General features: G+C 44.9%; 1 protein-coding gene across 1 annotated transcript in view; it reads right to left on the bottom strand.

Moving 5' to 3' along the window:
• Positions 1–5,089: 5,089 nt before the first annotated feature.
• The window catches only part of LDLRAD4 (low density lipoprotein receptor class A domain containing 4), a 330,574-nt gene continuing 320,466 nt past the window's right edge, over positions 5,090–15,197 (bottom strand). The window contains exons 4-5 of the mRNA XM_064293224.1: positions 6,858–6,911; positions 5,090–5,545 (exon numbers count right to left, since the gene is read on the bottom strand). Coding sequence (XP_064149294.1) covers positions 5,090–5,545; positions 6,858–6,911 — 510 coding nt within the window. The remainder of the gene's footprint in view (positions 5,546–6,857; positions 6,912–15,197) is intronic.

Below are 15,197 nucleotides of genomic sequence, written 5' to 3'. Positions count from 1 at the left end.
CAAATTATATACAGCACCTTACAAATACAACATGAGGAAAGACAGACAACTGAAAAGCACCATTTTAAGTGAGGCACAATGACTAGTGGAGCGAGAGTATGGCAGTGGGGGCTCGGCTCTTGTCCTGCTCAAGCCAGAGAGGAGGCGGCTCCGCTGTGAGGAACCCCTCACATGCAGGTCTCCGAAATGATGTGGGTATGTACAGTGTGCATGCGTGGTGAATATGTTATATCTGTATAGCTCTGACCCTAACACACTACACAAACAAGCACACATTGAGGATGGAAAGAAAAGAATGAGAGAAGACATGACTTTCTTAGCAAGACATTCCTACACTCAGACGACCGCTGGCTAAATCATCCTCATGTGGAGAGCTGCCACAGCAGCAAACGACTGACCCTGGCAGTGACTTACTAACTTGAACAACGCAAAAGATGTGGCGCTTTGGGCATTACCATAAAGTATGCTCAAGTCTTGATTCCTAAGTTCTGTAGGATCCTGCAAGACATTGATAAGAGTGTGTTTCCATTGCTTGTCTACATCTCCATGATCTCTGGACTGGTTCAAGGCCTTGTTGGAACAGATAAGAGGGGAGCTGCATCAAGAATTAGCATTTGTGATCTGCAGTGAAAGCGAAGTTTCTTAATTTCTAACTTTGTTGTGCCAGGGTCAGAAGGAGAGGCTTGCCCATTTGTCCAACAGTTTTATCAATTGCCGTTGAGTCAATTCCGATTCATACCAAGAATGTGGTAATTCAGGTCAGTGTAAGAAGAACAATGAGAGATTCATACAGTGGCTGTTACAATGGCCTCAAACAGCCACGATTGTGAAGATGGTGTAGGACTGGGCAACATTTCACAGGGTCGCTGTGAGTCAGAGGCAACCTGACAGCACCTAAGAACAACAACCAAAGGTTGGGATGGCTGGCCTAGAGTTGCCTTCAGAGGTAAAAAGTAAAAAGGCTCATCTCCAAACATTGGCTGTACTTCTGGTTTTAATCAGACAAGAAAAGCAAAAAGTTAACTGAAAACAAGTATCCTTCTGGAATGATATTGGGTCAGTGAGTTTTTTCCCCTCACACACTGTGGAGCTTTAGAGAATCTGACATAAAGGAATGGTATAGTAAAGGTGAACGTGGCAATCTAAGTAGCAAGGTTCAGTGGGCAAGCACCAGCACAGAGGCCTTGCGGGGAACTTGGCAGCCTGGAATTGAGGCAAGGACTAAGGGCAGCAGGCTCCTGGCTCCGCCTGAGCCATTTCATCTGAAAGACACGGTGCCTTCTAGTGGCTGATGGCACGATGGAACTTTTTTTTTTTTTTTTTTAGGGGAAGGGGCGGGAGGTAAGTTCTGTATCTCTGTGCTATAAACCAGTTTTGGCCTGGGGACATTGTTCACGGGCACTACAGTGGACTCTTCCTACAAAGGACCCTCCGAAAGAAGAACAATTGGATGGAAGACATAGGATCCCCTGTGAGAGATTACTGGTTCTGAGAGGAAGCCAAAGGTTTGACTGGATTCTTTTAGGATAGAGATGCTTTCTAAAAGGGCATACTTTTTGAGCCCTTCTCGTTCTTATAAAGATAAAATAAAGGCAAAATAAAGGCAAAGAAGTTCAAACGGAGATATTTAGAAGTTCAAAAGACATTCCTCTGTGTATCAAATTCTTATGTCGGTGTTCAAGAGGCTGCCCAGTTGTGCTGTTTGCCCCTATTTCCTCTCCCAGAAGTCTGAGTTTAGGTTAGTGAATGTAAGTATAGCCCTTGTGATAAATTCTTTGAGTTTGAAATATTCCTCTCTTCCATTTTGAAATTTTGTGGATTGTGTGACCATGTGTGTATGCAGGGGTAGGGGAGGGAGGATAAAGGATATGCTTGCCAAGCTTCTTTAAAACTACATTTTGGTCAGGCACATGAAGAATAGATTGTTTTTGTTTTTTTTTTAATGCATAGCGAAATTTCTTTTGCGGTAACGACTGCTTTAATGCCTGGAAAACACTAGGGTTTCTGAAAAAGTGAATATATGCTTGAAGGCAGTATTCTTATAGCCAGGGCTCAACATGCTTGGGTTTTATGGTGCCCAGGACAATAGACAGAAATCACAGAAGTATACCCAAGAGTGTTTAAATTTTCACCAACTCTTCTTTTGAATCATGCAATCCTTTGTTGCAACATTCTACTGAAAAATACTGAGATTATAAGCCTGTCATCAATTGCCTAAATCACTGGTTTCTAAACTGAACTCTAGGGTTCCATGAGCATGTGGGCTTCCTGAAGGAACAAGAGCCCCACTATGTCAGCTGCATCTTCACCATCACTACTCTTTTGACATCATGCCAGGGGAAGGGGGCACAACAACTGGCCAGCCACAGCCACAGCCACAGCCTTTGAAAGAGCTACTCATCCAAACCATCTTTTCCCTGTGCCTAAGGGAATTTGTTAATTCAATTTATGACATTGGCTTTTAAACTAATTTGTGACAAAGGCCCAGCCTAAAAGATCTTTCAAATTCACCGTTAGTAAGTATGTGTCCTTAAATAACTACTTAAAGGGCAATTCTCCAGTGTTGCTGAATAGGAGGAGCCTCTTTTTCAAGGGGCAATTAAAGTCATTTCAGTTAAATAATTGTTTTGCCAATACTCTGGACATCTGAAAAACATTCATATACTTGCAAAGCTATTATGGAATTCAAAAGTGGAGATCATTTTTGTAACCGGTAAAAAAGTAAAGATGGTAAAACCATTTTGAGCTAGAGCTATAGAGTGCGTTCACCCACTTTACCAAAATTGCAGGCCAAGTTTGGAATCATGAAATCCTTAGCTAATCTCCTCACCTTTGCATCTGAAGGGACACCTGACCAATAATCCAATGCAAGTTCTCACCAGTAAGCTCCTGACCTAGACAAATATTTCCTGCTCTTCAACTGACAGACCTAGGCTAGGCTTTGTGTTGAGATGATTCTCAGCCTCCTTCAAGCAGAGGCAACCAGCTGCCAGATTAGGAGGTCTCAGGGGCAGTGGGAATGGTTGTCCCTGGGCCCAAGCCCAGGCTCCAGGGCTCTGCCCGGACAGCTTCTCTCCTCCCTGACCAGAAGTTCACGTGATTTCCTGCAGCAAGGAAGAATCCAGTCTTAGAATTCCCAGAGGCCCTCAAGGCCTCACACTTGCAAACAGATCTTTGAGCCTGAGCTAACAACTGCTGCCCATCTTTTTTTCTCTCTCCTTTTACTAGTTCTGTGGATTTAGTGTGTGGGATGGTTGAATCTAATGGAGATTCCAATCCTCAAAACAAAACACAGACAGCAGCCTACCCACCAAGATAAGCAGGAGAATCGAGCAGACTGGGATCAGGACCGGACTTCTAGTTCAAGATAGACTCTCCAGTCTGTGTCCCGAGGCCCACAGGCAGACAGGGACAAACCTGTCCTGATTTAGCATTAAAACTGCACGGGTCAAAGCCCCATCGCTGTCTCAGGATGTGCAGAGTCGGAGTTCACCCTCCAAACAGCGTGCAGCCACTGCAGTCACCTGCTTCTCTGCAGCGGCACTTGCTGGGCTCACCAGCGGCGCCTTCGTGAAAGCCAGGTACTCAAGTCCATTGTGAGAACGCATGTGTGTGAATAGCCAGAATATTAAAACTAAGACTAGCATGATTTAAAATTAGTTTCCTAACTGCATTTTAAGTGCACGTTGTGATTTTTATCCTGTACTCTCAAAGTCATTACAACTGTCCATCCACCGTTTTGTAGCTGACTGCCCAGGAAAGGGCTAGGTCAGCTCCACTAGGAGTGGGGTTGCTTGGGCACACTGTACCCGGTGACAGCGCTGTGCTGCAGCCGGTGAGAATGCGCTCTTACCAGGACTAGCAGTGCGCTGCTCTTTTGTCAGTTCCCGGGGCTTTCTAAACGTGCAGAGCCCAGTGCCAGCCCTACCCACGTTACTATCTGCTCAGGGCAGCGCAGGCCCGGCTCCTCCTGCTAACCTTGCCGGTCTCCCAGTACTGATGTTAAATACTTAGGGAAGGAGAGAGAGAACAGGAATACACCGAGAAGTTACATAGTTCAATAGTATTAAAATTAACCACCTTGCATTTTAAACAATTTATTACATAAAATAATGTATCTAAAGATATTTCATGCTATAGTGGGAAAAAGTCTAAATTACTGAAGAAGCTGCACTGCCAGAGATTGAGAGGCAGCATTGTATGATACTGATACATAAATTATACGTGTTGCATTTATTTTTAATAAAAAATGCAACCTATGACTAGCAGAGTAAATCAAATAACAAATCGGAAATGCTGGAATCTAGTATTCCCTATCTTCCAACCAAGAGTCTCCAAATGCTTCAATGATACACTACTATTTAGTGCAATTATGACAACAGCGATTTTCTTGATTTACATTCAGTTAGTATTCATTAGGCTGTATCCCTCCAGTATCTGTTCTTGCAAGGTGACAGGGAACACTCCAGAGTATTCCTGGAGTTCTCCTCCACAGGTGAGAAGACACACAGAACTTCACGTAAGACAGCTCCCTCACACATGTATTTTAAATATCAAGACAGTGCAAATTTAAAAAACACAATCACAACACAAATTAACTCCTTGCATTCATCTATGTCTCCACGTCATAGCTTGGCACACAAAACAGCAATTTTGATTCGTATTTTTCAAACAAAACTTCCACACTCTGGGAGAAAAAGCAAACTGGCCAGTTTTTCCCATGGTAACACGTAACATTTTCTTCTTCATTCAGTTAATTATAAAACAGGCCATTCTGGCCTCATTTCTCTGCGAAGTCTTCTTTCAGAATTAAATAAATCAAATAGCTCTGTGGATTTTAACTCAGTATAGTTTAAAAGCACCCCTTCTCTGTTTTCCCCATGCCTATCCTTTACCAACCTCCCTTCCCCGTCCCCAAATAAACACTGTTCCCCGGACCAAATGGAAGTCAGTAATCTTCAATCTGTTTTGCATGCAATTCCCCTGGAAGGAATCAGAAGCGGACCCCGCGCTGGCACGTTTGGTTTCACTCAGCGGCGGCTTTGGGACAACACCGCGCGCGGGCTGGCGGGGCCGACGCCCAGGGCGGTCAGGCGAGGCCCTTGGGCTTCCCGTCCGCGCCCGAAGCGCACAGCTGCGTGGCGCAGGGGCCGTGGCCCACGACCTCGCTGTAGGCCGGAGGCGGGCCCTCGGCGTGCCCGTTGCTGCCGCAGGCCGCCGCGCTGACGCCCGAGTGGCAGCTCGGCGGGCACGGGCCTCCGCGGAACGGGGAGCAGGCCGCCAGGTCGCTGTCGAAGACTGTCCGGTTGGGCGGTGCGCGCACCGACTCGCGGTTGAGCTCGCGCTGCTGCTCGGGGTCACGCAGCTGCAGCGCGCACGGCCCCTGGTAGGGCGGCGGCTCCTCGCCGTCCGAGAGGGAGATGGTGGGCGGCAAGTCGATCTCGTGCCGTAGGTAGGGGAAGGTGGGCTGGAAGCGGCCGAAGCGCTCGCGTTGTGCGAAGACCGGCGCGGCGGAGCGGTCCCGGGGCCGCGGCGCGTACAGGATCTGCAAGGAGAGGGTGAGAGGCGTGAGGGCGGCCTGGGGACTGCCGGCCACCGCGTGTGGGCGTGGGGCCGGCGATCCCGGCTGTCGGCTCTCACATCCGGACGCGCCCCCCGCAAGAGAGGACAAGCCTGTTCCAGGAAACATCTCCTTCTCCTATTGCTCACTCCTGTCACCGTTCGCCTGGCCAGATCCCAGTTATTCGGGCAGTTGATAGTGGAGAATTGTAGCTGACAGAAGATGTGGGTTTAATGGGAGTTCTGATGTCTGTTATGCATGCATTTTCCAAGGGTTCCGAGAGACTGCAGTGTTAATTTAAAGCCCGCATTAAACAGAATTATACAGCGCGAACAGTACTGTGCAGGCGGCGCCAAGCTCAGCCTCTACTTCTAAAATCCAGAACAAATCACTTTGTTTTCTTTCTGGTTCCTAGACTTTTCCAGCTATTTGGATAAAAGTTTCACGTAGTTATTTTTTGTCACTGATATGAAAAATGCTTTGTATTCCAAAGTAAATACCATTGTAAATTTTTTTTTCCAAAAATGATTCCAGGTAAATACATTTCTTACAAAATCCTTTCATCTCTTCCACCATCCGAGCTTCTTCTAGAAGAAAGATCTTTTGTGTATATATATATATATATATATATATATATATATATATATATATAGCCACTGGCTTCTACCATATTTTTAACTTAAAGGCAAAAATATATTTAAAATTCATATTATTAAACTGGGATATATGGAAACTAATCATGCTATGGTATTTATGGAGCCCTGGTGTCACAGTGGTTAAGAGCTATGATTACTAACTAAAAGGTTGCCAGTTCGAATCCACCAGCGGCTCCTTGGAAACCCTATGGGGCAGTTCTACTCTGTCCTGTACGGTGGCTATGAATGGCAATCCACTCGCCAGTGACAGGTTTATGTATTTACAAACCATACTCTCACCTGTCAGACCATATTATGAGTAGCTTATGGGATCATTATAGATCAGTGATCCTCAAGCTGTTTTCTGTAAGGAGCTTTAGACTAGTAAAAAAATCCTTAGAAAATTCTGGGAACGCCCTCCCCACCCTTTAACCTAAGTTATAGGCATTTGCCTTAACTTAAATGTGCTGTTTCTTAATCTTTGCTGTAACACATTTAACCCTCCTACCAGTTTTGTGTAAATGATTTCTCTCCTCCTTCCTGTCCTCACTTGCAGCCTCCTGCCCCCTGCAGCCTGACATGTGGGTTCTGTAACCCTAGCGCTGCCCACACTGCAGGCTGAGAACCCTGCCAGCTCAGTCACCCTTGTCCAAGCCCCTCACCTCTGAGACACCCTGCCGGGACACGGAGCTATCCAAAGGCCACAGGCACCCTTCCTGCAGTGGCGAAGAGAAGGGGGCACAAGGGGAAAGAAACAACAGTAGAAAAGCATTAGTTTCATAAAGTAGCAGCACTCAGAAACATTAACCACAAGTTCTCGGAGCAAGGGATCCCATTATTCTTGCTCAAAACATGGAGCGAGAAAGATCAGGTCCTTTTTACACCTGACATCTAGATGGAAGAAACACTCAAAAGTTTAGATCCTGGGCATAATATATTTGAAACAGATGTGAAGTCAAACATCTTTTAGTCTGTACACTTTTGTGTTCAAAATACATTCAAAATGATCATCATTTTGGCATACAAACCATCTTCAGTCACTACATAGATGGAGGTTAATTTCTGGGCTAATGAAGCTCTATGTGCCCTCAATCACCTCTGCCAGCCTCCTCCTTTCTGGAGGCCTCCAGGCCCTTCTGGATTTCAGCCACGAGCTCAGCCGAGTTAAGCAGGGCAAGAAGAAAGGCTCTGCCCAGCCAGACTGGTTGTCTTTCCATTTCAAAATTGTATTTCCAAAGCCTGAACACGCTTTGGGCATCTTCTCGTGAATTTATTCTTTACTCTGTATATTCACAAGGCAGGTGTAACTTGAGATCTGGTTGCTTACTATCTTTTTTCAAACATATGGCCAGACTGACAAGGTGATAAGCAAACAGTGGGCATTATTAAGGGCCATTCCTAATACCATAAAATTGTTTTCAAAGCATTTCAATGTGTCCCTTTTTAACCCAAATTGTTGGTGATTACCAAGGCTCTGCTGGGCTGTAGCTAGAAGTCTGTTACTGTAATAGATAGAATACAATTTTTTTTCTTGGGGTGGGGGACACCCGCTGCCTGTATTTTGGATTCCCAGTGCAATACACTATGACCTGGGGCAGTCAACCCCCTGAGAGTCAGAAAATGCCCAGAAGTAGAGACCTAGGCAGTAAAACATCCTTAACTATTCAGATACAAAGTGAAGTCCTCTCCTGCTCTTTTGTGTGGGGGCCCCTCTGACAGCATCTTAGACCCAGCATTCTAATATAAACACCCCCTTTGCTGCTAAACAGGGTGTTCGTCTAATTCATACAGCCTGTTCCTGAAATACTCAGAGGACATCATGAAATCAGTAGCAAAAATATAAATGAAAGCAGCTGTGTTTAGAGGAAGTCTGGGCGTAAGGGTCTGACTATAAAAATCTGCAATGGAATATTACAGCTCTGGAATGGTGACAGTTAACCCAAGCGTGATCACAGAGTGACAGACCCAGACTCACAACGGATCCACACAAAACAGCAGGAGAGGACTTCACTTTGTTCTAAAGAATAAGGATGTTTTACTGCCTAAGTCTACCGCTGTTTGCCACGTGCAGTGAACTCTGGAGGGACATTGCACATTTTCCTCTGAATGAGAACAGAAAAGAATCGCTATAGTTCTGGATTGTTGTACCTGCTCTCACACTGAAAACATCATGAAAAGGTCATTCTTGGGTGTTCTAAGGTGCATAATCTTGCCTTTGCTCCTCTCCCTGTCATTCCATTGGACGCCTGGTGCCACCCCACCCTCTGGATGCAGTTGTTTCCATCGGTGGGGAGTGCTTTAACATCCTAGGTGTAACCTCCACTCCTGAGAGTCTGCACCAGTCAATAGCTGAAGTGACAGATTAAAATGCATTAAAAAAATGCATTACACAATGCTAAATGGCCAGAAGTCACACTGTCATGTGAGCCAGGAGTGCAGTAGCCCAGAATTAGGGGTCAGACATCTTCTGAAAATGGCAATAACCACCCCAATGGCTTTATTACCCTAAAAATTAGTAAAACTGGAAAAAATGCCCAAAAGAGATCCACGTGGAGCCTTGTGAATACTCAGTCTTCTATTTCACCAAATTCATGCCAGCCTCCTTGCTATTAAGCCCGCTTGCACTTTCTGGTCCTCGTCTTAGCTTGGTGGCATCGGGCCGCTCTGTCTCTGTTTCCAGCAACAGCATTCCCTCTTTGTTTGCTCCTAACTTCTCTGGCCATCCCTCCTGCTCCTTGGTGGGCGCCTGGTCCTCTACGTTTTGTTTAAATATTGGCTTCCTCAGAGTCCTGTCCCCAGCTCCTCTCACTGCGTGTTCTCCCCCGATACCTCACTCCCTCCAAGGCGTAAACGGCCACCTTACAGTGTGGTGTCCTTGTCTGTCTCCAGCCCAGCCATCTCCATGAGCTCACCCCACACATCCTGCAGTCTACTTAGTGCCTCCTCTTGGGTTCCTCTGGATTCCTAAAATTCAGCATGTCTGAAGCATAGCTCAGCAGCAGCTTCTCCTCAAGCCTCCAATTCCTTGTTCTGTTGCACCATCTTTCTCACCCAGCCCCTCCAGCCAGTCAGCTACCCACTCTCCCTCACCCGCCCCTTCTCAGTCCTGCCCTTTCCACCTCCAGAGCAGCTCTCTCCTCTCCCCACCCCTCCCCGCAGCCTCATTTGACTCCATTCTTGCTCTCTTCTGTGTCTCTCCACCAGCAGCCAGGGCGATCTTCCTGAAGGGCAAACCTGCACTTGTTACGCCCTTGACTAGAATCCTTTGTGGTTCCTCTGGGAAAAGTCAGACTTCTTGACTCAGTCCTCCAGAGTCAGCCCCCCTCAGACCTTACCTCACACCCACCCCCCACCCCAGGGCTTCCCTGGCTGGGTTCCTCCCACCTTCCTGGCATGCCTCCTCCCTGCGCATCCAGCGTTGCTCAGAGGTCACCTGCAAGTCTCTGAAGCCGGCCAGGCACCTGCCCCTGTACTGTCCAAGCAGCCCACCTCTTCCCTCGCCTTAGCTCTTACCACTGTGTGCAGGCATGCCTGTCTCTGGCCTGGATCTCCAACCCACTGCAGTGTCCCTGACAGCAAGGATTTGAGTTCTCCCTGAGAGATTAACATCACCAATAATGAACAACTATTATTGTTAGTATTTTGTCATACTGGTTCATCTTTTTCTCTATATATTTGATTTTTAAAAACTGTACGTATAATTTAGGTATACATGCTCCCTTGTATCGCACAATGAAAGCCATTAAAGGTAAAAATACAACCCACTGCATCCCTAGTCCTCTTTCTCCTCTCCCTGCCTCACAGAAAACCACCATGAGGAGTTTAGTATCTTTTCTGAGACTGTGTGTTTCTCAATAAGCCATCTCTAGGGCCTGTAGGGTCGCTATGAGTCAGAATCGACTCGACAGTACTGGGTTCTGGTTTAGGGCCTATAGATCTTGGACATAGTAAGCATTCAATTTGTTTAGTAAGCAACCAAAGTACTTTCTTAAACAATTCCTGGTCAGAAACCTTTCTGTCACGACAGGATCCCTCAGCTTACAAAGCCCAGACGGAAGAACAGCCATGAGAGAAAACAGCACCTGAGTTCATGGGCTGCCTATGTCCTCCCTGCAGGGTGAGCGCTCCACCCCCTCCTGGGAAGGCTCAGGCAGGCCTATGAGAGAACCATCCGATGTCCTTTATCCAGTCCTCCAAGGACAATGATGGAAGTCAAGACATCTACTTTATCTGAAATCACCTACATACTTCTGATTTTGCTTATGACTGGGTGGAAATGGGCCAGAGAGAAAAATGGTCAGGCTGCCCTTGCCCAATTAAAAATCAGGAGTGGACCCAGCAGGCAGGTAACTTCCTTGGCTGCCATTAGCGAGGCTTTCTGACCATCAAGTGAGGAACTTTCTGAAGCCAGGAGAAGAGCACCAGGGAGGAGGCACGGCAGCTTGGGGAGAAGCTCTTTTAAGCATAACTCTGCATCCTCACGAGATGCCTTATCTTCATGTCCCCTTCCCAGCCCTACTGCTGAGGCAGGGGACAACTGTTCTGTGCCTTTTGCTAGGGCCAAGAAGCACATTCTGCCTTGAGATTTCCACAGCCTAGAAACACAACCTGGAACAGGAGGAGCATTGGTCAAGGGTGAGGGCGACAGCTTTTCAAGAGGAACTCACTCTGTTTCCGCCCTGGCCAGTCACAGCCCCTGTGTGTATATATCCTGGGGATACCTGTTCCTTTTGCCTGGCTTTTATTTCTTGCAGCAATATTAAAAATCCAGAATGGAAGGAAATCAACCTCCAACCCCAACAGCCTAATACTTGAACAGTTGTCTTTTTTTTTTTCAAGTGCCTTTCATTTTTATATTAAGTGGATATTCTTGTAATTATAATGTAGCTAATATTTGGATTCTCTTTTTCATATAGTGTACTATATCTATATGTATATATAGTATGCCCTGGTGGGCCAGTGTTTAAAACCTTGGCTGCTAACCAAAAGGTCAGCAGTTGGAATCCACCAGCCGCTCCTTGGAAACCCTGTGGAGCAGTTATACTCTGTCCTGTAGGGCTGCTATGAGTTGGAATTGACTTGACAGCAACGGGTTTGGTTTTTTTTTTAATACCATCACTACTTCACTCTGCCATAGGTCACCATTACTATTTCAGTGACAGCGAAATAATTTATTCACTGACAATTGGGCTCCCCTCATCTGCACCCCACTCTGTATTCACTTCTTGTGGCCATTTACTCCTCAGCCTTTTCTGGCCACTCACTTCAGGCCTTTGACACATGAGCGCAGGAAAGTCTCCTTGTTAAAACTTAAGAGTTCTCCAGCGCAGGTGAAGCCACATGTTCTTGCTCTTCCTCAGTGAGGTGGCGATGTCCTCTAAATATGTGAGAGAGCACTTCCTCCAGGCACCCTGTGCTGCTTGAGGGGCTGCAGATAACCAAGTAGAAGGAGACTTGGCTGTTCTTGTGCAGACACTTCGGTTTCTTCCTCTCTTACATGGCCAGCATTGACTCAGATGGCAGCATTTCTGGGTCCTCATTGAAGGATCCAGCAATGAAGGCTGTAACGTTCTTGGCTAATGCTTGTTTTGTTGTACTGTGTTATACTCAGAATAAACCGTGAAATAAAATAATATTCAAAAGGAATTCAGAGAATTGTAAAGATTAGGAGCACGTTTTTGTTAATAATTTTACACAGGCTTGTAAGAAAACCAATAAAAAGAAGGGACGTATTTGCCCCCCTGTTTATTCATGACTCCGTTATACATTCACTGGATGTGTCCTTCCAGGGATTCTCCATCCTGTTCCCACTGCCACACGTGGGACGATATGGATGCAGATGTGCCAGCTACTCGAGCCACACACTCCCGTGGGGTGGGCAGCGGGGGTGGGGTGGGGGAGCTGTACAAATGCCAGGGTATGATCCATAACGCCAACCCCCTGTTTCACTCAAGAAAGTATTCTGGACTGCAAGTGAGGCAGGGTGACGTTACCCTAGAGATCCCTTTGAATCGGCTCTAATTTATTTTTTTGTGCTTTAAGTCGAAGTTTACAATTCAGGTCAGTTTCTCATACAAAAACTTATACACACATTGTTGTATGATCCTAGTTGCTCCCCCTATAATGTGACAGCACACTCCTCCTTTCCACCCTCTATTTCCCATGTCCATTCAGCGAGCTCCTGTCCCTTTCGGCCTTCTTATATCGCCTCTGGACAGGAGCTGCCCATTTAGTCTCAAGTAAAAAAAAAAAAAAAAAAAATTTTTTTTTATTTACTTGAGCCAAGAAGCATACTCTTCACCAGTATCATTTTATGTCTTACAGTACAGTCTAACCTTTGTCTGAAGAGTTGGCTTCCGGAATGGTTTTAGTTCTGGGCTAACAAAGAGTGCGGGGGACATGTCTTCTGGGGTCCCTCCAGTCTCAGTCAGACCATAACGTCTGGTCTTTTTTATTAGAATTTGAGTTCTGCACCCCACTTTTCTCCTGCTCCATCAGGGACTCTCTGTTGTGTTCCCTGTCAGGGTGGTCATTGGTGGTAGCTGGGTACCAACTAGTTCTTCTGGTCTCAGCCTGCTGGAGTCTCTGGTTCATGTGGCCCTTTCTGTCTCTTGGGCTCATACTTGCCTTGTGTTTTTGGTGTTCTTCATTCTCCCTTGCTCCAGATGGGCTGGGACCAATTGATGCATCTTACGCGGCCACTTGCCAGGTTTTTAAGACCCCAGATGCCACTCACCAAAGTGGGATGCAGAATATTTTCTTAATAAACTTTGTTATGCCAGTTGACCTAGATGTCCCCTGAAACCATGGTCCCCAGACCCCCCCCCCCACCCCTGCTACTCTGTCCCTCAAAGAGTTTGGCTGTATTCAGGAAACTTCTTAGCTTTTGCTGACTTCCCCTGTATTGTGTGTTGTCCTTCCCTTCACTTAAAATAATTCTTGTCTACTATCTGGTTAGTGAATACCCCTCTCCCTCCCTCGTAGCCATCAAAGAAGGTTTTCTTCTGTTTAAATCTTTTCCTGAGTTCTTATAATAGCGGTCTCATACAATATTTGTTCTTTCGTGACTGACTTAGCATAATACCTTCCAGATTCATTGAAGTTATGAGATATTTTGAAGATTCATTGGTGTTCTATATTGTTGCTGAGTATTCCATTGTGTGAATATACCATAATTTGTTTATCCATTCACCCGTTGATGGGCACCTAGGTTGTTTCCATATTTTGCTGTTGTGAGCATTGCTGCAATGAACATAGGTGTGCGTATATCTATTCATGTGAGGGCTCTTATTTCTCTAGGGTATATTCCAAGGAGTGAGATTGCTGGATCGTATGATACTTCTAATTCTAGTTTTTTAAGGAAGCGCCAAATGGATTTCCAAAGTGATTGTACCATTTTACATTCCCACCAGCAGTGTATAAGAGTTCCAGGCTCTCCACAACCTCTCCAACATTTATTATTTTGTGTCTTTTGGATTAATGCTGGCATTATTGGAGTGAGATGGTATCTCGTTGAAGTTTTGACTTGCATTTCTGTAATGGCTAATCTAATGATCATGAGCATTTCCTCATGCATCTGGTAGCTGCCCGAATGTCTTCTTTGGTGAAGTGCCTGTTCATATCCTTTGCCCATTTTTTAATTGGATTATTTGTCTTTTCGTTGTTGAGGTTTTGCGGTATCTTGTAGATTTTAGAGATTAGACGCTTATCAGATTTGTCATAGCCAAATTTTTTTTTCCCAGTCTTTAGGATGTCTTTTTACTCTTTTGGTGAAGTCTTTGGATGAGCATAAGTGTTTGATTTTTAGGAGCTCCCAGTTATCTAGTTTCTCTTCTGGTGTTTGTGCATTGTTAGTAATGTTTTATATACTGTTTATGCCAAGTATGAGGGCTCCTAGCATTGTCCCTGTTTTTTCTTCCATGATCTTTATTGTTTTAGATATTATATTTATGCTTTTGATTCATTTTGAGTTAGTTTTTGTGCATGGTATGAGGTATGGGTCTTGTTTCATTTTTTTGCAGATGGATATCCAGTTGCCAGCACCATTTGTTAAAGAGACTGACTTTTCCTCAATTAACAGACTCTGGGCCTTTGTCAAATATCAGCTGCTCATAGGTGGATGAATTTATGTCTGGATTCTCAATTCTGTTCCATTGGTCTATGTGTCTGTTGTTGTACCAGTAACAGGCTGTTTTGACTACCGCGGAGGTATAATTAATTCTAAAATCAGGCAGTGTGAGGCCTCCTACTTTGTTCTTCTTCAGCAATGCTTTACTTATGTGGGGCCTCTTCCCTTTCCATATGAAGTTGGTGATTTGTTTCTCCATCTCATTAAAAAATGCCATTGGAATCTGGATTGGGACTGCATTTTATCTATAGATCGCTTTGGGTAGAATAGACATTTTTACAATGTTGAGTCTTCCTATCCATGAGCAAGGTATGTTTTTCCACTTATGTAGGTCTCTTTTGGTTTTTTGCAGTAGTGTCTTGTAGTTTTCTTTGTATAGGTCTTTTATGTCTCTGGTTAGATTTATTCCTAAGTATTTTATCTTCTTGGGGCTACTGTAAATGGTGTTGATTTTGTGATTTTGATATGTTGTTGAATTCTGTTGGTTAGAATTTTGTTGAGAATATTTTTATCTAAGTTCATGAGGGATATAGGTGTGTAATTTTCTTTTTTTGTAGTGTCTTTACCTGGTTTTCTATCAGGGTTATGCTGGCTTCACAGAATGAGTTTGGGAGTATTCTATCCTTTGCTCTGCTCTGAAAGACCTTTAGTGGTAGCGGTGTTAAACTTTTCTCTGAAAGTTTGGTAGAATTCTCCAATGAAGCCATCAGGGCCAGAGCTTTTTTTGGTTGGGAGTTTTTAATTACCTTTTCAATCTCTTCTTTTGTTATAGGTTTATTTTATAGGTTCTGAAATTTATTAAAGTGTAATTTTTCACAGTATTCTGTTATAATTCTTTTAATTTCATTTGGGTCTGTTGTGATATCACCCATCT

The sequence above is a fragment of the Loxodonta africana genome, chromosome 11 (genome assembly GCF_030014295.1).
Source record: "Loxodonta africana isolate mLoxAfr1 chromosome 11, mLoxAfr1.hap2, whole genome shotgun sequence".
Taxonomy (NCBI): domain Eukaryota; kingdom Metazoa; phylum Chordata; class Mammalia; order Proboscidea; family Elephantidae; genus Loxodonta; species Loxodonta africana.
The sequence above is the reverse complement of the archived record's forward strand: the minus strand, read 5'-3'. Positions and strand labels throughout refer to the sequence as shown.